General features: G+C 43.4%; 1 protein-coding gene across 1 annotated transcript in view; it reads right to left on the bottom strand.

Moving 5' to 3' along the window:
• ds (dachsous cadherin-related 1) overlaps window positions 1-27,810 on the bottom strand; it is a 228,881-nt gene that overhangs the window by 145,994 nt on the left and 55,077 nt on the right. The window contains exon 7 of the mRNA XM_075882295.1: window positions 22,673-23,092. Coding sequence (XP_075738410.1) covers window positions 22,673-23,092 — 420 coding nt within the window. The remainder of the gene's footprint in view (window positions 1-22,672; window positions 23,093-27,810) is intronic.

Below are 27,810 nucleotides of genomic sequence, written 5' to 3' on the forward strand. Positions count from 1 at the left end.
CAAATACCGCTTAAAATGTGTTCTAAGTGACTTTTTAAGTTGGTGAAAGTTCTGAGCTTGAAACAGAAGCAAAAATTGATGAGGTCATCGAGCATGTACTACATAAGTCACGAGTTATGAATGCCATAAAACGGTAGGATGGGGAAGATGGAAACTTGCGATGACAATTAGTAAACAGGGGTTGTGTCGAGTCGACGTTTCGACCAGCCGACTTGTCTTTCTCAAGGCAAGAACAGCACTATTTTCGTTGGCACTTCGTACCCTCTTTTCCTTCCTAACAAAGGAGGGGGACAAGCAACATGGATACGTGGGTGCCAGAGTGCGTGTAGAGGGTGGGGAGGGCTGTGACCAATTGTATGAGTGAAGGAGGAACAGGTATTCCATGAATAAAAAGAAAATAAGGGAGCAGTTGGGAGGTGAGGAAGGATGTACACATGTCACAAAGTTCCGGTTGGTGCCACACGTGGCACATGGAGCTAAATGTTTTTAAGTTCAAAAGCAAGCACATAACCCGGTGCAATGGCACCTCTACGTCCTACTCTCGTAACAATATACCATTTAAATCCACCGCTTCTTATCGCTACCTTGCTGTTCACATTTGTAGCAACCTGTCATAAAAACATCATGTTAATTACAAAATAGCTAAAGCGAATCAAACTTCAGGTCACTTAAAAAAAAACTTCTATCTTGCCCCACTGTCACTAAAACTTTTGTTTTATACTAGCGACATCCATCCTCGCCTAGAATACGCCTCATCTGTCTGGAACCCGCAAAGCTCTACATGAATACATAGCATTGAGGCAGTGCAAAATTTCTCCGCTTGCTTTATTGCACGTAATTAAAATTACCATGCTAGTGTCACAAGCATGAAAGCTGCTCATAATCTTCCTTCTCTAGCAACCTGTCGAAAGCAACCGCGCATTTTTCTTTTTCACAAAATGTACTACCATAACCCTGCACTTCATTTCTTGTTCGTACACACAGCTCCACTTCGCTAACACCGGCTTGACTATCATCTTAAGGTTAACATATCATATTTCTCAACTACTGCAGGCTCTAACTCATTTGTTGCCAGGACAGCAGGAAATTGGAACCCCTTACCTGCCTTCATAATAGATATAACTGATACAATTGCATTTAAGGGGAGATGCGGGTCGAAAAACGGGAGTTTTTTCATTATTACCAATTTTTTTTATTTTCCCCTGTTTTGATAAGATTAGTACCTCTACTGTTATGAGAAAAATAATACAGGTCGAGACTTAACTGGAAATGCTTTAAAATTACGTTTAAAGAGCACAAGGCGCCTGTTAAAAGGCCCAAAGTATGCAGTCTACGAGCGCCTTGCTGCCGATAATGCGCCTACGCTAGCCATTGTCAATCACATGAGGTGAAGAGTCGAGCCTCCCTCTTCAAATAACGACAGCTCCTCTAACGACAGCAATGTATTTATACCCGGAGGGTACTATAAATAAATACATAAATAAGTAAATAAATAAATAAAAATAAACGTCCAGTAAAGCCTTCTACCTATCTGCACTATATAGACGACATATATATATAAAAGAACACTAAACACATTCATTGATCACTGTAGCAAGTTTCACTTGAGTGCAGTTGAATCTGGATGCAATAACGAAATTTCATAGAAGTGTTCAACCAAATGATCATCAAGGCTCAATGTAGGTGCGTAGGCCTGTATCACCTTCATCTTGTACCTTCTGTTAAACTTAATTATGATACTTGCCACCCTCTCACTGATGCCATGGTATTCTTCTATGTCGCCATCTATATTATTGTGCATGGGAAACCTCACTCCTAGTTCTTTTCTGTCAACTAATCCACGGTAGCACAGGACGTATCCATTCTTCAGCACTGTATCCTCATGTGTCCTAACTTCGCTGAGCCCTATTACTTCCCATTTAACACACTCTAATTACTCGAATAGCACAGATAAACTAGCCTCACTGGATAGTGATGATGATGATAGTAGATTTTAGTGGCGCAAGGGCAACTCAGGCCAAAGGGCGCCAAACACACGGTTTTTGGCCGATTTGATTATTAAAAGTCTACTCAGGGTGGCAAGAATAAAAGAGTAGTGTATAGGACTTAAACTTAGGTGTAGTGACTATGTGTGATGGGTTTAAAACGGGCTATGCTTATGAGTTTTACAAAGTCATGCCGTGTCGTCAACAGTCCTTGTCAAGACAAGGAGTGCGTGCTGCATGACATTTGATAAAAAAGTCTCAGCGGTTCCCTCAGGATTGAGAGGAAGCTGAGATTAGTGAGAATATGTTATGGAATGTAGGAAGCCTACACTAGCTAAAAACTTTAAGACTACTTTTGGGGAAAACAAGGGATCGTCTCCAAGAAAAAATTGTGAATGAGGCGGAATGTGACATTTGTACAGCTTTGGAAAGTGACACAGTCTTTCTGGTTCGAGGTACGGAGAGGTAATTAGAACGTGAACGACAGACAGCTCGTCACCACATTTTGCACAATGTTGTGCTGGAGAGTTGTTTAAAAGGTGCGAGTGTGTTGCATGTGTATGACCGATCCTGAGTCTGCACAGTGCAACCTCTCGGTGCATGTTACATTTTTCAGTCACATATCTTCCTATTCTTGGCTTTCCAAAGTGCAGTTTGTTTGCATTTGCTGCGTTCCATTCTTCTTGCCATTGTCTACGCATTCGGAATCTGGTGAGTGGCCTCAGGTCCTCATACGGGATGGTGTCTACGTCAACTGATGGGCGGAGTACTGCTGACTTTGCAAGTTTGTCCACTATCTCATTGCCAGCAATGTTGCAGTGTGCCGGAATCCAGCATAGCGTGATTTTGACCTTGGATTGGCGGGCTGACATGATGCATTTTAGAAGAGTATTAGTAACTGGGTTTTTGAGTATCTTAGTGGAGGACACCGCAGTCACAGCACTGAGAGAATCTGTGTATATGAATGAGGCTGGTTCTTTCTCCTTTAAAGTGTGCGTTACAGCTAAAAGTATGCCATAGCATTCTGCAGTAAATATACTGGTATGTTCGCTCATTGTTCTAGATTCAGAGAAAGCGGGACCATGTGCCGCACATGCGACTGCGAAGGACTTGGAGGCATCAGTATAATATTCAGCACACCTGTATTTGGCCTGCAGGTACTTGAAGTGCTGATCGATTGCGACTGGGTGGCCATTTTTTCCTACCTCTAGGAATGACAAGTCACAATCGATAGCCTGCATTTCCCATAGCACAACAGTGTCCTTGTGAGAGGTTAGTTGAAGATTGGAGACCGGTATGTGCATATTTCCAAGGTGTGAGGCCACTCTGAGGGGATACGGTGGCGTCTCGAAAACAGGAGGGCGTTTGATGTATCCTGCAATAGCGCACGAGCTGGGTGGTCCACAAGAGAAAGCAACTTGGTGGCCTACGTGACACTTGTAAACTGACGTCGTCGTTCTAATGACCACCGGTCTGTGTCAACATACAGGCTGGCTGTCGGGCTGGTTCGAAAAGCACCGCTGACCAGCCGAAGCCCAAGCTGGTGCACTGGGTCAAGCATCTTCAATGCAGATCTTGAAGCTGACTCGTAAACCACCGAGCCGCAATCGATACGTGATAGCACTACACTGTTGAGAAGGTTCAGTAGACAGTTACGGTCTGTGCCCCATGACTGATGCGAGAGAATCTTGAGCAGGTTTAAGGCCTTCAAGCATTTAAGCCGTAGCTGTTTGATATGTGTAACAAAGCTGAGCTTTTCATCAACCACAACACCTAAAAATTTGCGATCTTTTTTGGTAGTCATGGTTTATCCATTTATTGAAATGTTGGGGGTGGCCTTATGCCACGTAGATTTGAGAAGGGTACACAAACAGTCTTGTCACAGTTAAACTTAAACCCATTTTTGTCTGCCCAGCTTGACAGTTAGTTTACTGCCAACTGAATCTGACGTTCACAAATGGCTAGGTTGCATGATTTGAAGCTGATCTGAATGTCATCCACATATACAAAGTAGGAGATTGTTTTAGCAATATGGTGCCTATGGAGTACATTTTTACAATGAATAGTGTGCAGCTAAGAACACCGCCCTAGGGGAAGCCATTTTCTTGCGTAAACCACTTTGATAAGGCATTACCAACACGAACCACAAATGTACGGTCAGAAAGGTAGCTTTCAATATTATTCAGCATATTTCCTGACACTCCAAAAGATCGCAGGTCACAGAGAATGCCATAACGCCATGTCATGTCGTAAGCTTTCTTCAAGTAAAAAAATACAGATAGGCAGTGCTGTTTATGAATGAAGGCATCCCTGACATAGGATTCAAATGCTACCAGTTGGTCAGTTGTCGACCGGCCAGACCTGAATCCAGCTTGATGACGATCAAGGAGGCCATTGTATTCAAGGTAATACATAAGGCAGCGATTCACAATTTTTTCGAACAACTTGCCCAAACAGCTGGTCAGCGCTATAGGCCTGTAACTAGCAGCAAGTGTGACTTCTTTTCCTTGTTTAAGGATGGGTATGATAACTGCCTTTTTCCAGGTCATGGGCAGACGCCCAGAGGACCATACATTGTTGAAAAGAATGAGGACGACCTCAAGCGTTTCTTCGTGTAGGTGTTTCAGCATGCCATAAGTAATCCTGTCCGAGCCTGCTGCTGAGCTGCCGCACTTTGCCAGTGCTGCCTTTAGTTCACCTATAGTAAAGGGGGCATTGTACCCTCCTGCCGATGGCCTGTCATCACGAATAGGTTTACGTTCCTCGGCAAGTTTGTATCGCCTAAAGGAGTCTGTATAATGTGCTGAGCTGAAAATATACTTGAAGTGTTGGCCTAAGGCATCTGCCTAGTGTTCCAGTGTATCACCAGCAGTACTAACAAGGGGCATCAAATGAAGGCTGTGCCCTTGGAGTACTCTTACTCTGTTATACACCTTATGTGTGTCAGTGTAAGAGTTCACCGATGAGAGGAAGGATTGCCAGCTCTGTCGTTTAGACTCTCGTCGGACACGTCTACCGTTTGCTTTTGCACGCTTAAAATTCACCAAGTTATCGACTGTAGGATACCTGCGGAACTTTGACCATGCTTTGTTTTGATTGTCAAGAGCATTTTTGCACTCAGAGTTCCACCAAGGTCGTCTTTTGTTCCGTGTATTGTTAGATGTATGTGGGATGGATTGCTCTGCGGCCTGTATAATGTGCAGTGTGACCAACGCTTCACATTCATCGATGCCTAGGTTTTCAATTGATGAGCGCGATAATTTTGAGAGTTTTCGGAATTTCGTCCAGTTCGCATCCTGTTCTCGGAACCTGGTTACATTCGCAGTCATTGTACTCGTATTTCCTTTGTATTTTAGACAAACAGAAAAACGATCACTTCCATAGAGGTTATGAATTACAGCCCACTCAGTGGTTGCCAAGAGTGAAGGAGATCCGATAGCAAGATCTATTGCTGTGTATGAGTTGTGCGCTGCGTTAAAGTATGTTGCCTCTTTTTTATTAAATATACAGGCGCCGGAAGACAACACAAGGTTTTCAATTAAGGAGCCTCGAGAATCCGTTCTTCTACATCCTCATAAAGGGTGGTGCGCTTTAAAATCTCCGACCAACAGAAATGGATGCGGAAGCTGGTCGATGAGTGTTTCAAATTCTTTAGTAGAGAGTTGGTAGTCTGGAGGGATGTATAGTGAACACACGGTTGTTACTCGTCCAAAAATTAGGGTTCGTATTGCCACTGCTACTAAGTCAGTAACCAGAGCGAGGCTTTGCGACGGAACTGCTTTCTGCACGACGATAGCGACACCACCAGATGAATGGGCAGTGCCCTGTCTGTCCTTTCGGTACACCACATATCTTTTCAAAAGGCTAGTGTGTGTAGGTTTTACGTGTGTTTCCTGTAAACAAAGTATGTTTGGTTGGTGTTGTGCAAATATTTCATAGATGTCCTCTACGTTCTTAAGTAAGCCTCGGCAATTCCAGTGGATGATACTTTCGGCAGCCATTTTTATGAATGAGGAAAAGCGCGTGACTTATTAACACTTCGCTGCCTTTATCAGGCGGCTTCAATGGAGGGTGTCTCTTCCCTCTGAGGAGATCTATGAAGCCCCGCCTCACTTGGGGGGATTCCGTCAGCATCTTAGACGCTGAGGATCCTGGTGTCACTTCCGTTGCCTTTGGTGGACCCTCAGAAGCTAATGAAGGTTTGTCAGAAGAGACAGGTGTCTCAGTTGTCTGTGTGGTCATCATCATCATCATCATCATCAATGAAGCTTTATTTTCATAAATAGATATATGCAATTACAGGGATTATTTGGACCGATAGCCTAAAGTGGCTAGTGGACGGTCCAATACAATGTGCAACATAAAAAAGTGTACAGGTCAGCTCTGAGGTAACAACATAAAAAAAACAATCATATGATACAGATAACACAGTAATACATTTTTTTCTTGCAGATATGCATACTTATCAGCTTGCAGCTAGTTTCTATACATAGGCACTTATTAAAAAAATACAATGAAAATCGAATCAAACACACACATGCTTACATGTCTTGACTCCACAGAAAAAATGATTTACATGCCATGCTGAAATTACGTGCCGTTTTAATCTCTAGGGGGACCGTGTTCCATATTTTTGTTCCACTAAACTGTATCAGTCTTTCTCCGTAAACATTAAAACATTTGGGCAGATTGAAATTACCATTCGAAGCATGTCGCGTATTGCGTTTAGGAATTGAAAAAAGATCAGCAGGCAAAGGTGAATTTCTATTAATTATGTTATTTACTGAAACAGCAATTTTGTAGTCACGCAACATCGGAACCGAGAGAATGCGTTGTGATTGGAAAATATTACTTACTGATTCACCTTGGCTTATGATTTTCAGTGTACGCTTTTGAAGTCGTTCAAGAGTTTTTAGATAACTGTTGTACGTCACACCCCACGATTCCAGACAGTAACCTATGTGACAATGACACAATGAAAAGTAGAGTGTGCGGAGTATAGCTTGTGGAAAATATTGGCGAGCTTTTATTAGAGAATAGCAGCCATAGGCTAGCTTTGCGCACACACTTTGTACTTGCTCATGCCAGTGTAAGTGTTCATCAAAAGTGACGCCTAAATATTTAAAACAAGGAACTTGTTGAATAGGAGCGTTGTTTATTGTTAGGTTAAGAGATTCAGCGTCAATATGTTTCCTACGAGAGTGAAACACCATATACTTTGTTTTAGTACAGTTAACAGTCAGCTGATTCCTGGCAAACCATTCCGAAATGTTCGATAAATCGGTCATCGCGTCATTTTGTAAATCTGCTAAGGAGTGTCCTGTGAAAACTAAAACAGTGTCGTCCGCGTACATCAGTGCCCTTGACCTCTGTAGGGATCGCGGGACATCATTAATATAAAGAGAGAACAATATAGGGCCCAAAACTGAACCCTGTGGCACCCCGCATTTAATATAACCGTAGGATGATTTGATGTCACCAATGACTACCTTTTGTTTGCGTGCCGATAGATAACTAGAAAAAAAATCAAGCGAGTCACCTTTTATCCCGTAAGAATGCATTTTTTCCAGTAAAATGGAATGACTAATAGCATCAAATGCCTTTCGTATGTCTAAAAATACTGCTATTGCTATGTTGTTTTCATGTAGCGCGGAATTAATATATTGCGTAAGCATCGAAACAGCAGTTGAAGTGGACCTGTTTGCAACAAAGCCGTGTTGCTGGGGACAAAGTACATTCTGTTCACCCAGGAAGCGCCTTAATTGCGACGAAATTAGTTTTTCAAGCGTAGTGTTAATACTACTCAGGACAGATATTGGTCTGTAGCTGTCCGGAAGATTCCGATCACCAGATTTGTACACTGGTATTATTTTGGCGGTCTTAAGTATACTAGGATAAGTTTTAGAGGAAAATGCATGATTAAATATATGGCATAAGGTCTCTGGGGTCTGATGAAGTTCGACCTCCGGGACGTGAAAGGTTGGTGCAGCCGGTGGCTGCTTGGTGGGGGGCAGAGATGTGCACGCATCAGCAAAGCTGTATTGCGGGCCCACCATCACTAGACGCCGCCCGGCTCCCCGGCGAGCTGCATCAGCATATGATCTTCCGAAAAAAAGGGATATTTTCTTCTGGGTTTCCGAGAATGTGATATTTTCTGCAACTTTGGTGTGAATTATAGCTTTTTCTTTCTATAACACTTCACGTGTGGGCGAGTACGCGGCATGCGGCCGGTGACAGTTAGGACATTCTGTTTGATTCGAAGTGCACTTATCGGTTGGGTGCTGATGGTCACCACATTTCGCACATGTTATTTTCCCGCTGCAAGTGTTTGATCCATGTCCGTATTACTGGCATTTCAAGCACCTTCTGGGGTTAGGTATGTAGGGACGGACTTTACAATGAAGGAACGCCGCTTTCACAGATTCGGGCAGGATGGAGCGATTGAAAGTTAATACTATATGCGGGGTTACTACTTCTTCACCTTTCCGTCTAATTGCGATTCGACGTATGGCGATTACACCCTGCTCTCGGAAGCCCTCAAGGAGGTCAGTTTCAGTTTCTCGCATGAGATCGCGTTATGAAATGACACCTTGGATAGTGTTAAGACTGCGATGGGGGGTGACAGACACGTTCATGTGTGCAAACTGCTTTTGTTTTAGGAGAGTGTTTGAGTAGTCTTTTTGGGTCACTTCAACAAGAAGATCACCAGATGACAGCTTCTTTGCATCATACTTTTTGCCTATTAAGTTTTCAAGAGTTCTGGCTATCAGGAAGACAGACAATGCTGCAACAGATTCGTTGTTTGTAAGAGAGTGTATGACCAGAAAGTGTGGAAAGTGGTTACTATCAGCTCGGGTACGTTTGGAGCTTTCATCTGTGCGGTTCCTTTTCAGGGACCAATCATTCAGAGAGGGGAAAGATTTTGCCATGTGAAGCATTTGAAGTTCGGCGGCGATGGTGACCACCCACCACCGAGCCCAACAAGGGGACGCTACGAGGTAGAACACTTGAAGCCGCCAGCCATACATTGCCGCTATAACCAAATATAGTTACCCAAGGTTGGGCACCTACACAGGGTTAACCCTCGCTGCTTGGAAGTAGAAGGAAGATAGAAGATGACAGGACAGATAAAAAATGAGACGTAAAGAGAACACAAGGGGAGAGAGAGATAGGAAAAGGCAACTGCCGGTTTCCTCTGGGTGGGTCAGCCCAGGGGTGCCGTCTACGTGAAGCCGGGGCCAAAGGGGTGTGTTGCCTCTGCCGGGAGGCCTTAAAGGTCCAATCACCCGGCGTCAGCTCAACCCCCAGGATCCCCTTTTCCCCGGACACGGCAAAGCCACACACGGCTAGGCGTGGGAGGGAGTAGAAACTCCCCCGTTAGCTCGGGTCCGTGGTGTCGCTACGCACCAAACGCCTACTTGTGCAGGCACCCCTGCGGGACACTAGATAGCGTTCTAGCAACAAAGGCAGCCAAGTTCAGATTCCAATGGTGGCCTGTCCGGACTCAGAGATTCTTAGCACCCTCGGCACAGGTCTGACCGCCACCTTAATTGAACGCTTCTATGAAAACATAGAGTCAGCCATTATTACCATTATTAAAGTAAAGACACAGTATACTATTCTTATGGGCGACTTTAATGCCAAAGTAGGCAAGAAACAGGCTGGAGACCATGCAGTGGGAAAATACGGCATCAGCTCTAGAAATGCCAGAAAGGAGTTATTAGTAGAGTTCTCAGAACGTAATAGTTTAGGAATTATAAACACCTTCTTTAGAAAATGGGCCAACCATAAGTGGACGTGGTGAAGTCCTAATGGCGAAACTAAAAATGAAATTGACTTCACTCTGTGTGTACACACAGTCATTGTACAGGATGTAGAAGTAGTTGGCAATATCAGATGCAGTGACAATAGAATGTTAAGAGCTCGTATTCCCCTATATTTAAAAAAGCAAAGACAAAAACCGATACGCAAGAAGCCAATTATTGAACTGGTGGTGAGAGATGAAGTACAGGAATTCGGTGTTTCGCTTCAGAATAGATTCGAGGCACTAACCAAATAACCAACGTTAGCGTTGACACAATGAACGATAATCTTACTAGTATCATCAAAGAGTGTGCAATTGAAGTCGGAGGTTCAGTCACGACATGGGAAACTGGCAAACTATCCCAGGTGACGAAAAATCTTATCAAGACACGACAAACAATGAAAGCCTGAAATGCAATCGACAGAATAGAGCTACTGGAGCTTTCAAAGTTAATCAATAGGCGTAAAGTAGCCGACATCAGGAGGTATAACATAGAAAGAATTGAGCAGGCTGTAAAAAATAGCGGAAGCCTAAAAGCTGCAAAGGTAGACTTGTGCATAGGCAAAATTTGGATGTATGCATTGAGAAACAAGGAAGGCGACGTCATAACCAATATGGATAGTATAGTCGAGATGGCTGAGGAGTTCAACAGAAAGCTGTAGAGAAGCCAAAAGAACCAGAATAATATTATGAGAAACTATAATAGTCCAGGAGAATTCGACATCCTACCAGTAACAATAGGGGAAGTAAAGAAAGCCCTATAAGGAATGCAAAAAGGCAAAGCGGCTGGTGAGGATAAAGTAAAAACGGACTTCCTGAAAGATGGTGGAAAAATTGTGTTAGAAAAACTGGCCACCTTAATTACAAAAGTGTCTCTTGACGGGAAAGGTACCAGAATCTTGGAAGAATGCCGACATCATCTTAATCCATAAGAAAGGAGATGCCAAGGACTTAAAAAATTACAGGCTGATCAGCTTACTGTCTGTTCTTTAAAAACTATTTACAAACATAATATCTAATAAAATTTGGGCAATATTAGAGGTCAATCAACCAAAAGACCAAGCAGGAGTTCCTACCGGCTACTCCACAATAGACCATATTCATACTATCATATTCATACATGTTAGCAATGATATATCTATATCTGGGACACACCTGGCAATCGGGGGGTGCACGTATTGGACCCTTCGGCCAAACGACATGATTCAAATAATCGCGCGGTTTCTGATCACGTACCGTGACTGCTATCAAACCTGAAGCGTTTCTATATACTAAAATAAGAAGTGTTATGCTTTCTATACACTAACATAAAAAGTTTTATGGCCAAACGTGTTGCCCTCTCCTCACTTATTGACTCATCCGGTGCCTCGTTAATTGCATTAACCAAAACGTGGCTTAATGATTGCATTTTGGACAATATACTATTCTGCGAATCATGTTACAATATTTTTAGATGCCACAGGATAAGCAGAAGGGGTGGTGGCGATTGAAAAAGAACTGTATGCCGCTCCAGTCATTCTGCCATTTTTTCTCGAGTGTTCATTCATTTCCCTTAGGTGTAGTAATACGGACATCATACCTGAGGTGTAGTACCGTCCCCCGAAATTGTGCGACGAGTTTGCCGATGAATTTTATCGACTACTTGCTGATGTGTATAAGGGTTTTCCGAATTCTGTTCTGATTATTTTCAGTGATTTGAACTTCCCAAGTATGAACTGGGATACTCTATCTGTATCAGCAAGCGACAAGGTAGCACATGCCTTTCTGCAAGCTAGCCTTGATTTTCACTTAACACAGATTATCTCAGAACCTACACGATCCACAGACACTAGTATCAACATTCTTGATTTGATTTTAACAAATAATCCAGAGGTTTTTTCTAAAATACATCACCATAGTGGTATTTCCGACCATGATATTATTACTGGCTGTGTTAATAACGGTGTTCTTGAAAGAAAAACTACGTCTACAATGATCAAGTGTTACAACAGGCTTTTATCAGATGAATCTTAAATTAAGTTCCTTCTCTGACCAGCTCATATCCCACTGTTCTTCCCGTTCTAGTGGACAGAACTAGACGCTATTCAAATCTACCATCATTAAACTTATTGAGAGACACATACCGACTATTCCAAATAGATGCAGCAAAAGTGCACCTTGGATTGACGTGCAATTGCGAAAGGTCAATAATAAATAAGAAAAAGCGTTTGTATAAGCTGGCAGTTGCTAACAACATACCAACTATATGGGAAACCTACAAAGAAAGCGATAAGAATTATCAACAAATGCTTAAATCTACACCGCGTCAGTTTTACAGCAACGCCTTACCCACCATGCTTACTAATAAGCCTTGTGAATTTTGGAGCACAATAAATCCACATTCACGTCCTGAATCATCCTTAACGAATTCTATTGGCGGCCAACTTGGTGATGCCCATTCTGCTCAAGTTTTTACCAAGGCTTTCTCGCCTGTTTTTACACGAAGAGTTTTTCCTATTTCCTGGTTCTTGGTCGAGCCTATAATTATTGTATGCCTCATATTGTAATTTGTGCAGATGGTATTCTTTCCTTATTAACTAGCTTAAGAGACTCTACATCTATGAATCCTTTTGGCTTTAATAACAGAATTCTCAAAACATTGTCTTGTAGTATTTGCCAATTATTTGTGGACTTTTTTCGCGGCCATTATCATGTGGTTCCATTCCTCATGACTGACGCAAAACTAAAGTTATACCTATCTTCAAATCAGGCGCTACAAACCCATTTTTTGACTTGCACTTTCTCAAAGCTCCTCCAACATGATATTCACTCAAAGATCATTAATTATCTCAATAACAACATCATTTCCAAACAGTAGCATGATTTTCGCAAGGGATTCTCTTTTGAGACTCAGCCTGCAGGATTTATTAACGACCTACTTGCCTACATGAACATTGGGTTTCAGGTTGACGCTTTATTTCTTGACTTCTCCAAAGCATTTGATTGAGTCCCTCACCACAGATTACTACTCAAGTTAACGCATCTCAACATTGACTCTCAGGTCGTTGCATGGATTAAAAACTTTTTCCCCTCTCGCATTCAATTCACATCCATAAATGGTTCTAACTCTTCAATGGTGCAGGTCACATCTGGCGTACCACAAGAAGCATGCTAGGCCCTCTACTGTTTCTCATATTCATCAATGATTTACCAAATTACATTTCTTCTCACATTAGATTATTTGCTGACGACTGCATTTTGTATTGGGCCATTAGATGTGACGAGGGCCACAGAGCCCTGCAAGCTGATCTCAAATCCATCGATTCATAGTGTTTATCATGACAAATGAAGCTAAATCACTCCAAGACTAAACTCGTCTCCTTTACATGACATTCTAGCCGCCTTGTGACCACATATACACTTAAACAAAAAGTCCTAGACTCAGTCGCTTCAGACAAATATCTAGGACTTCACTTCCAGTCTGATCTCTCCTGGAACCATCACATCGATCACATTCTTGCAGCTGCTAAGTACTCCCTCGGGATGTTAAAACGTAATCGATGCCACGCTCCTATGCATGTGCAAAAAGTGGCATATATTACCCTTATCAGCCCGATATTAAGAATGCTTCAGCCATATGGGATCCGGATCAAGCATACATCCATGATAACACAGAATCCCTGCAGAACCGGGCTGCTTGTTTCATTTGTTCTGAATCCTCTCGTTTCATTAGCTTCACTGCCTTAAAAGGTCAAGCTGGTCTTGTAAACCTTTCCCATTGTCAAAAACTTGCTTGCTTATATCTTTTTCATAAAATCTATCATCATCCATTGCTTCATGATGATCTTTTTCAGTCACCTTTAGCGATCTTTCCTCGCCACAATCATCTTCTGAAGATCAGACGCATAACATGCCGTACCTCATCATTTGCTTATTCGTTCACACCAAAAACTATCATTGAATAAAACCAGCTGCCTTGGACTACCGCAGTAGAATGGAACATTTCAAAATTTAATTAACTTTTAAAAAATGATAACAAAGTTTAGCATTTTGTACTGTTCTCATTAACTCATTTCATTTTCCTTTTGTGGTCTATCATTATGTAATTCTATTATCTTTCATCGCTATCTTAGTTATTTCTTTTTTTATATTTCCAACAGACATTGGGTTACTGTGTTGCTCTTTTCATATGCATAAGTTATACTTTTTGGTTGCAAACTTTTTTATGCTTGATGTGTATCCATTGCAATAGTTTTTTTTTTTACCCCACCCCCCTATGCAATACCCTCCTAGTGAGGGCCCTTAGGAGTTTCTCGAAATAAATAAATAAATAAATAGCTTTCATAGATTATGAGAAGGCGTTTGACTCAGTCAATACATCAGCAGTAATGCAGGCGCTACGAAATCAGAGCATCGAAGAACCCTACACAAACATACTGAAAGAAATCTACAGAAGATCCACAGCCACCATAGTTCTCCATAAATAAAGTGACAGAATCCCAATTAAGAAGGGTGTAAGACAGGGAGACACGATCTCACCAATGCTATTCACCGCATGTTTACAGGAGGTATTCGGGACCCTAGATTTGGGAGAGTTAAGGATAAAAGTTGATGGGGAGTATCTTAGTAGCCTGCAATTTGCTGATGACATTGCCTTGATGAGTAACTCAGGGGACGAATTACAGCTAATGATTACTGAAGTGGACATGGAAAGCAATAAAGTAGGTCTGAAAATTAATGTGCACAAAATTAAAGTAACCTGCAACAGTCTCGGCAGAAAACAGCACTTTGAGATAGCTGAAGAGAAGCTGGAAATAGTAAAGGAACATGTCTACTTAGGACAGGTAGTGACCGGGAAGCGGAATGATGAGAGTGAAATAACTAGGAGAATAAGGATGAGGTGGATCATATTCGACAAGCATTCTCAGGCTACAGCCCGGCGATTCCCAAAAGGGACACGGACAAAGGAAAAACCACGTGCTTACCGGGCGCTGGCCAGCAAAGGAGAGACTCTTTTCCGGCGTGCGCGTGACTCAGCCTCGCTGATTCTCGCAACCCCGAGAACACGCTCCGTGCCCGCGCGTGGTGCCATCTATCGCTAGGCGCTGTTACCAGAGCTCGAAAAAGGAAAAGGAGCGGCCATACGGCGGAATGCCCACGAAATGGTCACGGGCGCGCCACAGATCCTTACAGCATACATATAAATATCCGAAAAGTAGACAAGGGAATGACCTCCTCTGTAGCTTAGTGTGTAAAACAATTTTTTTTATTTTATTTTTATTTATACAATACTGCAGGCCTAGGGCGGCCCAAGCAGGAGTGGTTTGTTTGTATATCAATGATGAAAACCAGATTTAAACAAAAAAAAGAAATACAAATTGAGAGCAAGAAGAAATAAGCAATGAACAATCGAAGAAAACACCAGAGAACAAGAGAGGACTAATCAGTGCATATTTCAGACATATGGCACATAAAAAAAAAAAAAACGAAGCAAGGCAGCAATGATCATAACAGTAGCGTAGCACAGATTTTACACAACTAGATATGGGAAACCAATCACAGGATGAAGGCACCGTTACAAATTTATTCTGCGAGCTGGTTAAACAACTGAAGAACATTATTTGATAAGAAGGTTTCAGATGGTAAGGCATTCCAATCACTTATGGTGCGCGAGAAAAAGGAATGTTTGGATATGTTTGTGCGTGCAAAAATCGAGTTAAATTTAGAAGGGTGAAAGTTCCTGGTGGGTCTATGGGGCAAAAGGTTTAGATAAGGAGCGAGGTCGAGTGCAAGTTTACGGTTCCAAAGCTGATAAAGAAATTTTAGTCTTGTTATTTTACGGCGGCTCTGGGTACGTAATCTGAAGGTTGCAGATTCCGGTACCAGCCGGCAGCTTTTTTTGTCCACTTAGCTTTCTTCACATCTATTTCACAATTATTACAATAAAGCTGAGCCCACAGGTAATGGCCCCACTTAAAATGAACTTTCGCTTAAAATGAACGATACCGATGTGACCAAGGAAATGTACATTATTTCAATGGCACTAAATCGCAGTTACAATGAACGCCTCCGAGAGTCGCCAATAAGTTACAGCAAACGCAGTCGGCATTCCGGCAACATTCCGAGACACTACAACCAGTAAGCTATCAGCGAAGTTGCCATAGATTCTTACTGTCAAACGTCGACCCTGCCTCCGCAGCCCTCTAGTAGTCGCTTTCCCCGACCGTCTTTTGTTACACACCCCTCCATCCTTTGTTTCCTACTACTCTGAGCCCCCCACATCGCCACACGAGGCCCATGTTTTTACACTGCCACCGATCTTTCGAAGACTACAACAGCTGACTAGTCCCCCTCAATTTTTTTATTGCTGGTCTTGTTACTCTATGGTTGGCATCGCATGCCTAGAGTGTACAAACTGTCTACCAACAATGTCAGCCACCAACTGTACCCGATCGTCTGCATCATTGTCTTGTCTGGATCGGCGTCGTATCGCTCCAGTGCACGTGCTTGCCCTGCCTCACTTTAATAATTTGCAATTTTTTTTGTGTTTAGGACGCATGCTTCACACTTCACTCAGAATGCCCTCCGCATGCGTGTGGAAGCGTAAAAGTGGCCGCTATACATACAAAATGAATGATGAATAATGAAGTCAGTGGGGCCACACAAGCCTGCTTGCGCCACAATGTGATTCTTTGACCACTGCACATGCAAGTAATTCTTCCAAGTTTTCGTACGCCTGAGCTGCGTGTTTCAAAGAGCTTTCAAGTGAGCTACCCAACCTGCTTCCTTCCCACATGTTTCGATTTTCCAGGTCGCCTCCCCTCTCTTTCACCCGTCTTTACCGCTCTGTGACGCCGGCCAGGCTGGCTCACATTAAGAAGTTTCTTTTGCCAGCTATAAACAGGCCCAGAGCAGTTTCACACGTCCTGGCTTATATGTTGCGCATGCTCGCCTGTTGGTGTGCATGAGTAGCCACGATGGCAAATGGTAGGCCTTCCACGCGCTTTCCTGCCACTCAACACAACGCGGAAAGTACAACCTCCTGGCTTGGGTGTAGTCCATGCGTTATTATAGATGCTGCATTGCAGAAGGCTTGCTCATAACTGTTGATCGCCCAGCAGCCTGCCTGCCGCTTCGGATGTCCCTGTATTCAGCTGTGGAAATCGTGAAGGCATCGTGGTCGGAAGTCACTACCATGGTGTTAGAAGTATAGAGGAGACCCACACCGAGAGAGGCGCTGTCAGTGAATGTGGGGTGAAAACTGGTTACTCGAGTGTTGACCCCTCCGCTGTCTCTTTCAATCTGCCTTGAAAACACATTGCTTTGCTCACACGCTGCGTGCGTTCTGCACGTGTTTTTGAGAGTTTCGTGTCGTGTGTGTTTATGATGTATACGCTTCTGTCCGTGTTTAATAGGATCGCCGCAATTGAGGATGTTTTGCATGGCAGCAATTTGGTAAAAGGGCAGCGTCTGCTCAGTCATGTAGCCAGCCGATGTGAAGCAAGTTGTAGCAGATGACACCGTCCTCGTCAGAGCGAAGTGCATTTCGAAAGTCAAAGACGACGCTGTTTTCGACGTGGAGTTAGAGGTGAGGACACCTTTCTGTACGTTCATAATTATATACCTGTTTTATTTGGTTTGCTGTGTGTACTATGGTTAACCTCCCTGCCTTTCCTCTCTATTTATCTCTCTCTCTCTATTTCTCTCTCTCTCTCTCTGCGTACTATGCACTATGTTTGTTACTGGATGCATGGGTAAAGCCGCTTCTCGTGCTTTAGGTTAAGCGGTTCTTGCGCTGTGACTGCTATTATTTGGGATACCCTAATTTACTAGCACCCAACCAAGTTATCGTGCAGTATATACACAGCACTTTAAAAATAAATGGTCTGTTTGGGGCTTCTTTCTGGCCCACAATGAAAATTGACATCTATCTCGCGTGTCTTTCCTTGCATTATCACCCTTCTCATCGCGGGTACTTCGAGTTCACGAACAGTGTGCGTACCATCATGATGAGCGCCCAGCTTTCAGAGAAACTTTTTTTGTGTCTGTCTAATCTGCAGGGGAAGAGCACATTGCTATAAAGGCATTTTATTTTGGTCACTATCGAAAATGCACCGTGTTGTTCGGGCTGCCCCTGCACACTCAGTAACAACTAGTTCACTGTATCTGCCAATGAACGTGCAACAATGGCTAATGCATTATTTTCTTTTTTTTTTCATAGTTGTCATGGTCGTGTCCACTCAAGCGGGAGCTTCGCATCTCCAGTGGCAAATGTAATTGCATCGCTGGCGTCTCTGGCCGTTCTAAATCACTTAAAAGCATCTCATAGACATCGAGAAAAGCAGAGTTCTCTAGATCTTGCATTGCTGGGTCATCTTGAGCAATACCTTGCGGCACAGCCTACTCCACGGAATTTCGTGCTGATCTGGCTGCCCTCACAGAATGACGCTTCCACCTAAGCAAAATAAGGTTGTGGCAGAGTTTAGATCGTGCCGTTCACAAGAACGTTCATACGTTGGAGTTTTTTTTTTTTGTATTCAGATATCGTATGGTGGTTAACATTGAGCATATCTGTAGTGCGCCAGATAATAATTTTTTAATCATCCTCACGTATAAAATGTACAAGAAGTCTGAAAATGAGTATATGTTTAAGGGTTTTCCGTGATCTTGTTAGTATCACCTCACATTCACAAAATAAAACAAGTACGGCATACGAAATCAAACTCTACAAAAACATGTACAATGGCAAAATGCCCCATTAAAGAAAACTAGCAATTGTGTCCATCTGTGTGCACAGAAACATTTCATACGAGAACTTCACGGAGATAGCTACGTATGAAACTTAATGATTAAACATTTTGCATTGTCTGTTGCTTGAATCATTTTTACTTTGTATAAAAACTATCAAAAAATCAATGTGCTTGTTACTAACTGCGTTCCAATCTTACCCTTAAAATGTGGCTGTGTGAAAGTGTGACGTTAGATCAAAACCCTTCTATATTAGCTTTACTTGATAATAGCGCACATGCGGAACAAATTCTCGCTGAGCTTGAAATCAGGAATCAAGAGTCCTCAGAAAATGCTTTAAAATGCATAGATAGTTATGCACTTCACTGCCTATCATACCTCTGCGCCCTTTCTGTGTGAGGTGCCCGTTTATTGCAAGCCGCTGGAAACACTGTCGGCACATACAATGGGTGCAGACTTGAGTCCTTTTTGCAGTTTTCGACAAAATGTCTGCTACAAATCATTGTCCAAGCTTTTGGCAACCACACATTTCCGCCGGCGCTGCGTAGATATAAAAAATATATAACCACACATCACCAATACCAGATGTGTACACAGCTTCAACTAGTACGTCCCCAACAATATCGAATAATAGTGGCAGCATAAACACATTTCTTCAATATTTTAACATTGCTCTAAAGACGGAAGTTGAAAGTATTATGGTAATTTATACTTTCTTTTTTTAAGATGGGGACGTGCGTCTCCCAGTAACTCGACAGATAAGAGGAACAGTGACGCAGGAATTAACACCCGTTATGTTGAATGCATTGTGCACGTGCTAATTTTTATTTAGAAAATTGTATTTTTTACTTTTTTCGGCGCACTGCTTTAATCTATTCCTGTCGTCTGCTTTTTTCATACCATTTGTTTGGAAATCGGTAGAATTTCACTGGTGGAGTCGACCCCTTCGCGTTTGCATGGCTAATGTGACAGTTGACGACGCAGCAATAGTTCCCCCCTTTCTGTTGGGGTGACATCACGGAACAAGGGGGGTCTCACGTGCAGCGCGCGCTTCGCAAATGCATGGGAGCCAAAGGGAGCGGAAGGGTCGCTACACGCTACTAGTGTGCACTTTTTCTGGCAGGGGAAGGGCAAGCGCTGGCATCGGCGGGCTAACTTGAGCGGGTCTCCCCTATAGTTGCAACAACGAAGCGCCACCGCCACGCACTCACTGCACTTAACTATGGTTCCTTCACAACACCATGCCGCGAGATAGTAGGAGCAGTCACATGGCTCACAGCTGTGCGAGTGGCGAGCAGGCACCGTTCAGACCACGGTGTTGTTCCGACAAAGCAGTTGTCGTCACATTGCACTATTGTTTTCGTTGTTTTTTTTGTGTGTGTGTGCATGATGAGAGTCCATGCTGTTGTGTGAGCAAGTCGTGAAATGGGAAAGAAGTGTTTTGTGCCCCGGTGCAAATCTGGCTAGAACGCCCATTTACGGAAAAAGTCGATTTCACAGTGCGAATTGACAACATTTTTGATGCCATGAATCGCAGACCCCCAAAGACAGGTCTAAGATTAGGGGACAAAGGAATTCGAAGTGCTAGAGTCCTTTCTACAATGGCTCAATAATTGGGAGGAAAAGGTGAAGGCAGGACGAATCGATCCTCATAATTTTAGTTTTTTTTTCACGAACCGCTGCTGAGGACTTGCGAGTGACTATTTTGTCGACAATTTAGCTGTCAAACTACTTGTTAAAGAAATGCGACTTCCAATATGTGGTAACAGTAAAATTTAACGAAGATGGTTTGGAAAAGTTTTTAGTTCTACGCCAAGCTGGAGGCCAAAATGAACATCCCTGCTTGCAGACGTTCTTGCAATTATACAGCATGCTATCCATTTACGGCATCGTAAAGCCACCTAAGTACGGGAATTGCCAGTTACTTCCTAGTGAATAGCGACGACTCCTTGGCCTGGCTGATTCAACATCAGCTTTCAAGGAGGATCTGGGCAGCCAGTCACGCTTGGATGAGCTTAAGAACAGGCTTAATAGATTGGTGCAAGATGAGATTGAGTGCAACAATGTATTCATTTCAATGCCTGCATGAGACAGCGTTACCGACTGCATAATTTATTATGTATACAGGTTTCTTTGCCAAAAACTCCTAAAAAATACAAATTGTTCCAAGTGCAAGCTTGGACTGACTGGAACACTTGATATGTCAAGAGCTGCAGCAGCTCTTGTAGTTCTGAAGACAAGAGAAGGATTCACGCACCTTATAGTTGCGCTATTTGATCTCTTTAAAGAAGCTGAGCGAGAATTTCAGAAGCAGGCCGGCGATAAGGAAGTCTATGATTTGACTATTGACTGTGTTAGATAGCTACAACCTCTCATTTCCATGTAATGAAAATAAAGTAGACATGATGGCACAAGTGCTCCACTATTATGTAGAAAGGTGTATGTGCCAATATTGCAAACAAATGAAAAAGAATGAGGCAAAACAAGTCTCAAAAGTTGCGCAAACTTTCGAAACTAGTCCAGGAAGCTGCTACTTCGAAGTCAAAATGCATAGCTTTCGTTTTTCACACGTGTCTTCAATAGTGCTTTCCTTTTGAGTTGAAGTGCTGTCCTACCCTGTTTGTGGTCGTTTATATAGGAATGCATCTCTACATCGCCATAATAAAATGTGCCGTTTTTTAGTTAAGAGTTGCTTCTTGCTTTGAAAAATCTCTATAGACCTACATGTGCCGTTCTCTCCCAGAGCGAGAACTAAGCTTATTAACAATAAAAATATCTGTGGTTTTATGCACTAAAACCACGATATGAATATAAGGCACACTGTAGTGAAAGGCTCCAACTTTTCGACCATATGGTGTTCTGTAACGTGCACTGGCATCGCAAAATGATGTTTCTTCTGTCTCGTTTTTCGTTTTTCGCACAATTTGTTTACTTTACATATGTACCAAGAAGCTCAAGTCCACACGCTTCTCATCGCACAGCACTCAGGCCTGCTTCATCAAAATGCGACCACCGCGAAAAAAATCAAAATGACATTTTTCTACTGCAAAACTTCGACTAACAAGTTCTTTTTGTCTAACTACCATGTAAAGATTACTTCAACCAAGAATTAACTTATGTCATAATTACATAGGACTTTACCGTCACATGTTTGAATTCACGATCTGGTGTTTGTGCATGCGAAAACAGACGCTCCTACCGCGAACCTTCGATGTGGTGAATTAAACATTTTCCACAGCTATCTACACTGTAGCGTCAAAATGTAGTAGGTAATCGTTCACCGCTTTTATTAATTTATTTACTTTTGCACTTGTTATCGAATGAAGGCTTACGTTTGTTCTTTTTTATCCGAGTTGCTTTCGCGGCCCCGAAGCGACCTATGCCTGAGCCACGATCACTGTGGTGCCATCTCGGGCCCTCTCCACAAAATGGGGACAGAAGTTCTTCGCTTCCGGAGGGGCCATCGGTCAATCTAAAATGCTTCTAACATCGAGGTCACAACTACATGTGTGCGAAACTGTTTTCACGAAGTTGACTTCGTTGACATCGGACCTGATGCCGTGCTTGAAGCTTCCGAACAGGACCACTCTGGTGGGGATTTGTGGCTGCGCATTGCCAACTCCAAGGGAGGGCGTGGCATCTTCTGGGATGATTACATTAGGGCCAATGATGATGCTGACACTGCAGAACCGTACACAGACTAGGGCATTGCAAATGAAGTGTGTGGCTAGAGCGATTCAGAGGAATCTGATGATGATGACGACGAAACTTTGCAGCCAGTTGGCTACATTTATAGCCTCAGGCAGCCTGTGTGTGCCGAGGACCTTGGCGAAAAGCACGCTGCCACTTTAAATAAACTCAAAACCATCTGAATTGCTTCTGCTCTTCCTACGCGTGAATTACTGCCTTTTCTTGCGGAAAAAAAATCCTGTTTTCACTTGCAACTGTCTTAAAGCTTTCTTTTGTATACTACAAACTTCGGGATAGAGCTAACAGATGCCACGTCATACTCAGGTTCATTATATCCAAGCTCGACTGACCCCTTAAAATGGTACAGTTAACGTCCACTGTAACTTCCTGGACTTCATCTGCTGGTTTTCATTATGATTGTGCTAATGTCACATAACATTAACTTCTGCCCCTCACCCAGCCTTACCTGGAGGAAATGAGAGTTGGCTGGCAAGGACTCTAGCACGCTGACACTGTACGCCGGTCGGTCAAACACTGGGGCATTGTCGTTGACATCCTGCACCTCCACCAGCAATGTCATAGAGGCGGACTGGGCTGGGGTGCCCCCATCGGCAGCCCCCAACACAAGTCGCAGGCGAGGTTGCGTCTCGTAGTCCAGTGACCGAAGCAAGGCAAGCCGGCCAGATCGAGGCCCGAGTTCAAAGAGGCCCGGAGGTGCCTCAAGCAGCGTGTAGCGCACTGCCCCGTTCCGGCCTGCATCGGCGTCGTGAGCCTGAGCCACGTACGTCGCCGTGCCAACTGCTACATTCTCGGGCAAGCTGAGCTTGAGCACTGCACTCTCGAAGTGGGGCGCATTGTCGTTCACGTCCCAGATTGTCACATTCACCTGCACAAGTGTGACATACCATCCACAGAAATGATTCACACTACCATGTCTCATTATGAAAGCCAAAGCCGGCCGTGCAAGTGACTTGGATGTGAACATCACATGAGAATAAAGGCAATAAGAAAAGCGGTAAGAAAAGAAATGAGATCTAGTATCGAGTACATGGTAAGTGAAAAATGAATGTTCACTCAATTGGTCATAGACAGGTGACCAGAAAGCAGTCAGCATCTGGAGCCATCCACAAGGTGTCATTAGACCTTTTTCAAGCACACTAGCACCGCCAACCGGCGCTTATTGGAAAAGTATGTCGCAGCAACCGCCGCGACAAGCGCCCGGGCCTTACGCTTCAACTTTTCGTTTGCACCGTGCCGGCGCTTCTCAGGTCAAGTGAACTCGGCAAGGAGTGATAAATTATCGCGTGATTCACTCAGAAACTTCAGTGTTTGGGTGCGATGGCCTGTCTACGAATTGCACTTGTCTCCCTGTTCTACCAGAAGAAACAGTTAATTATTATTATCCTTTAGTGCCAGTTCGCCTTCAGCATAAATAAAGAACAGAAAAACTTGGTTGACTAAAAGGTGCAAGCACTGTCTATAAATTCACGGATGCATTAGGAATCAATGTCTTTTGACGCTGTTTATGACTAAAAGTTGTACGGTTCTGGTATATTAAAAAGTGCTTAAAATAAGCACAATTTCGTAAAATAAAATACATATACTAGACCACTGCGTGCCGCTCGCAGCGTATGCAACACCAACTTCCCTTTGCGCTGTAACTGCTGGTTGGAATAAAGCCTTCGGTGCAAAAAGAAAGAAGTAGGACCGGGAAATAAATATGCACCAAAAACGCTCACTCACGATTAAAAGGCCATTGCGCGTGTTAACTGATACATATAAGAAAATGGGGGTGCATCACGCATGTCATAAAGAGGTACAAAAAGACTAACAACCAAGGCGCGTGTTTACAGTTGATTATTAAAGTTAAGTTTCTTATGTAGTAGCGATAGCAAAGCTTAATTGACCTGAACAGGATGCGGTGTTTTTTTTATGATATCTCTCTGAGATTTCTCCGTGGTCTAGTTAGGGTGACTGCAATATTATCAGGCCTTAAAGATGAAATTGCATTTGCGTGTCTGAAAATGCGAGGTCTGAACATGCGAAAATACGAATCTAACAACTCTTCACTTGTCACCGCGCCATCATCGGCCCCAACGTACATGCAGATATTGTTGCAGTCAGGCACAACGCCGACGTCAAAGAGAGCGTCCTACAAAGTCAAGGGCCTAGTCGCCCGCGGCACCCACGCATAGCCGAAATCTTCGGCCACCTTTTTTTTTTTCTTGATGCCAGACTCAAGGGCTTTCAACATTGTTGACTACTGCTTGATTGTTATATTTTTTCGCTTACGTTTGCCGCTGCCGTTGTCCGTCTCGTGTCTAGCGGCGGAAACTGATAGAGGTCGTTTTGCTCTTCCACAGTGAACAACAACAAAAAAAAGTGGCCCGTATCTGCATGTGACACTGCAAATGTCGTCGAAAGACAATAACCTTGCATCTGGAGAAAGTGAACAAAACGTTTATTTGCTGTTCTGCACAAGGCACTGCGTTAGAGTGCCTCGAGCGTGCAGCGGAGGTGAACGAGCGCATCAAGTCACGTCGCACGTGAGACATGAGCGCTATCGAACAGTTACCTTGAAAAACGAAGCGCGCGCGCGCCCTGAGCGCCCCTCTCGGAGGCGATAAGGTGTAGAATGCAAGGCGAAGGGTAGGTGCCACCACCGTGTCGGCATAGCAAAGCGTTGGAAACACTTTCCTTTTCGTGCAAGTGTTGCCTGGTCAGTGCAATGCGATTAACGCTACGGTTTTCAGAATTACTTTTTTGTAATGCTTTTTTTAGCAAAAGACACACATACGAAATACTGACGTGTTGTTGTGCTACCTCAGATATGCGCAATAATTGCTTCTTCATTGACCATCACACAAGTACAAACGCGGTATCTTGAGCAATATTGGTGGGTGCTGCGGATGAGGTCGGCCGTTTAGAGTATCGTTTGGCCGCTCTGGTGTGGTTTAAAATACCGTTAAGGGCGAACAAACAAACAAATGTACAGACAGACCAACCAAAGGTTTTGCGTTTAAGGTCCAAAAGAAAGATTTAAAAAGAGCCACAATCTTTGCCGGCAAACGAGGCCCCAGCGCGGAGCTGAAGGGGAGAAGGAGGTCAGGTGCGCAGGTGAGTAGAGTTCCACAAAAAAGGGGAGGCCGGCTGACATGCACGCTCGCGCGATATGCTGCGCGGGCGAGTCCATCAGTTCCAGCGGAGAAGGGAAGCGGGGAGACTCGCTCCCACACGCGTGTTGGCAAGCGGCTCCCAGGAGGCGCAAGGCGCAAGTTCAGAATTACCGCGGCCGTGATGTGACGTAAACTGTCGCGCGCTATAAGATATTGAGAATTGACATACACCAAAATGATCAGTAAATGGTCATTGTGGACGAGGAATGGTTCGTTATATAAATTGTGGGCAAACCTTCGGTTCATTTAAACGAGGTTTTGAATACACAGGCGTTTATGGGAATTTCAAGAGGAATTACAATTGCTTCGTTGTATCCATTAGTTCGCTATATCTCACTTCATTATAATGAGATTTTACTGTATGTGAACACAAGAGGAATTCGGTTAGCAACCTTTTAACAACAACTGAAAGAACAATTGGCATGTCTCTTATGGTACTTTTTCCTGTCCACTGCAGACTCTTGCAACTTTTTGCGCTCTACGGAAAAAATGTTACTAATCTTATGGTGCGGAAAACATAACCCTCATCTCGTATCGCCACCCAGCTTCCTTTCAGACTGTGCAGAATGTATGCATTAAATAACTGCAATATTTCTAGTTTCTTCGCAGGTGAAGGTCATCCGAATTAATCTTTGTTCGAAGTGCGAATGAGCTGTTCACAAACCAATGCAATATGAATAGGCAGACCACTGCGCTTTCTTGCTGCTGGGAACTATTGCTCATGTAATGTGCCCAAGTTTTTTTTTTTTCTTCTTCGCAGAGCGTAAGTACATCATTATCCCTCATTAAACAATATTTGAATGCACCAACACGAAATTCAATAATGGTCTCTCTCAATGCGGAATATACTGCCAGCAAACGTGGTCCGCAGAGACACTTGAGCATCTTATAAGAAACCGCAAATTATAAGAGCAAAGTACCTCGCACGTGAATTCTAGTTCAATTTCTTCGTCTTTAAACATGTTTAGAATACGTTTACTTATCCTTTCTTTCAGCGCGTGACTTCTTCATAAATAGCTGCAACACTTCTCTGCAGTCTTGTAGTAACGGCCCAATCAAATCGCGATGGCATTAAAAGCCATCGTGCTTTATGAGCAGTTCATCGATGAATAACTATGAATTCAGTTCTCCATCCAGCTTACTTCCTCACGATAACATGTTTCGACCACATGTATCGGTACGCTACGACTCACGTGCCGCTCATCTTCTACGTACAATGTACACCCGTCCAGTGGTACCTCACTGACTCTGTATTAATTTCACATTTTATTCGTAAATATATGCAGGTGCATTCGGACCCTATTCAACAAGCGGCGGCATGTTCTTTTCCTTGTGCTTGCACGGTGCTAACAAGCACTGGAAGGAGGAAGAGCCGGTTCTCTCAGTGTACCAAATTCTCCCATGGTGCTCCGCGCTCTCATGAGGCATTGTGGGATTGCTTGAAAAAAGGTCTTTTGAACAAGTTCAGCATTTGCAGTGTCAGTTATTTTTTTATCTTTGCCTTACCTGCTACTTCCCGGTCTTGTCAGAATACCGTACTTATTCGAATCTAAGCTGACGGCTTTTTTCTTTTTTTCAAATTTCTTTGTATAAAACTCCAAGGTCGACTTAGATTCAAGTATTTTGAAAGTATTTTTCATTGAGAAAAGTAAGAAAGTCTATTTGCACCTCAACAGCTTGGGGTCATGTGACCCAAAGTGGAATGTCACATATGACGTCATTGTAAAAGCAAAAAAAAAAAGGAAACGGCGTTAGGAGACTCCTTCTGCTTGTCCTAGCCGTAGGAGAAATGAAAGCAGGCGGGCAAGGTGCGTTTTGTTGCCATCATTACACTTCCACGCTGCGTGCCCTGTCGGATTAAAGAGCCCAGCAAAGGAAGCCCGCGTAATCGAAGTCACTCTTCTGTGGCGCTCATAGACGTGTCATGTGTCCTTGTGTAGGTATGAGAGCAATGAGTTGTCGAGGGGAGTGCCAGCGTGTTTTGTATGGGGAGCCTACATGAATAATTGGTCATGTTTGCATAGCGGCAAACATATTTGGGAGCATATTTGCCAGCATTTGCTGATACTGCTGTTAGCGCCATACACTTTACATCTAAGGAATCTACTGAAGTCAACAGATGTACAGCCAGGAGTCTTCCTGATGGCCATTCGGTTGCCTCGCAGCATTACAGAGTAGATGCTTCTAATTTTTTAAGTAACCAGCGAGCAGTCGACCACTACAGGGGTAAAAAAACTTGTTTATAATGACGGCATGGCACGCTCCAGCACTCTCTGGCACCATGCATACCGATATCTAGTTGTTGACAGCCCACTAGCGGCTTTGCATATGCGAGAACTTTGGTTCTTTCAAGATAGTGGCAATCAGAAAACCTCGTCAGTGCAGCTCGGAGCGCACCTTTCGGTGTTTTAAACAAGTGAGCTGATCA

The sequence above is a fragment of the Rhipicephalus microplus genome, chromosome 2, assembly GCF_043290135.1.
Source record: "Rhipicephalus microplus isolate Deutch F79 chromosome 2, USDA_Rmic, whole genome shotgun sequence".
NCBI classification, from domain to species: Eukaryota; Metazoa; Arthropoda; class Arachnida; order Ixodida; family Ixodidae; genus Rhipicephalus; species Rhipicephalus microplus.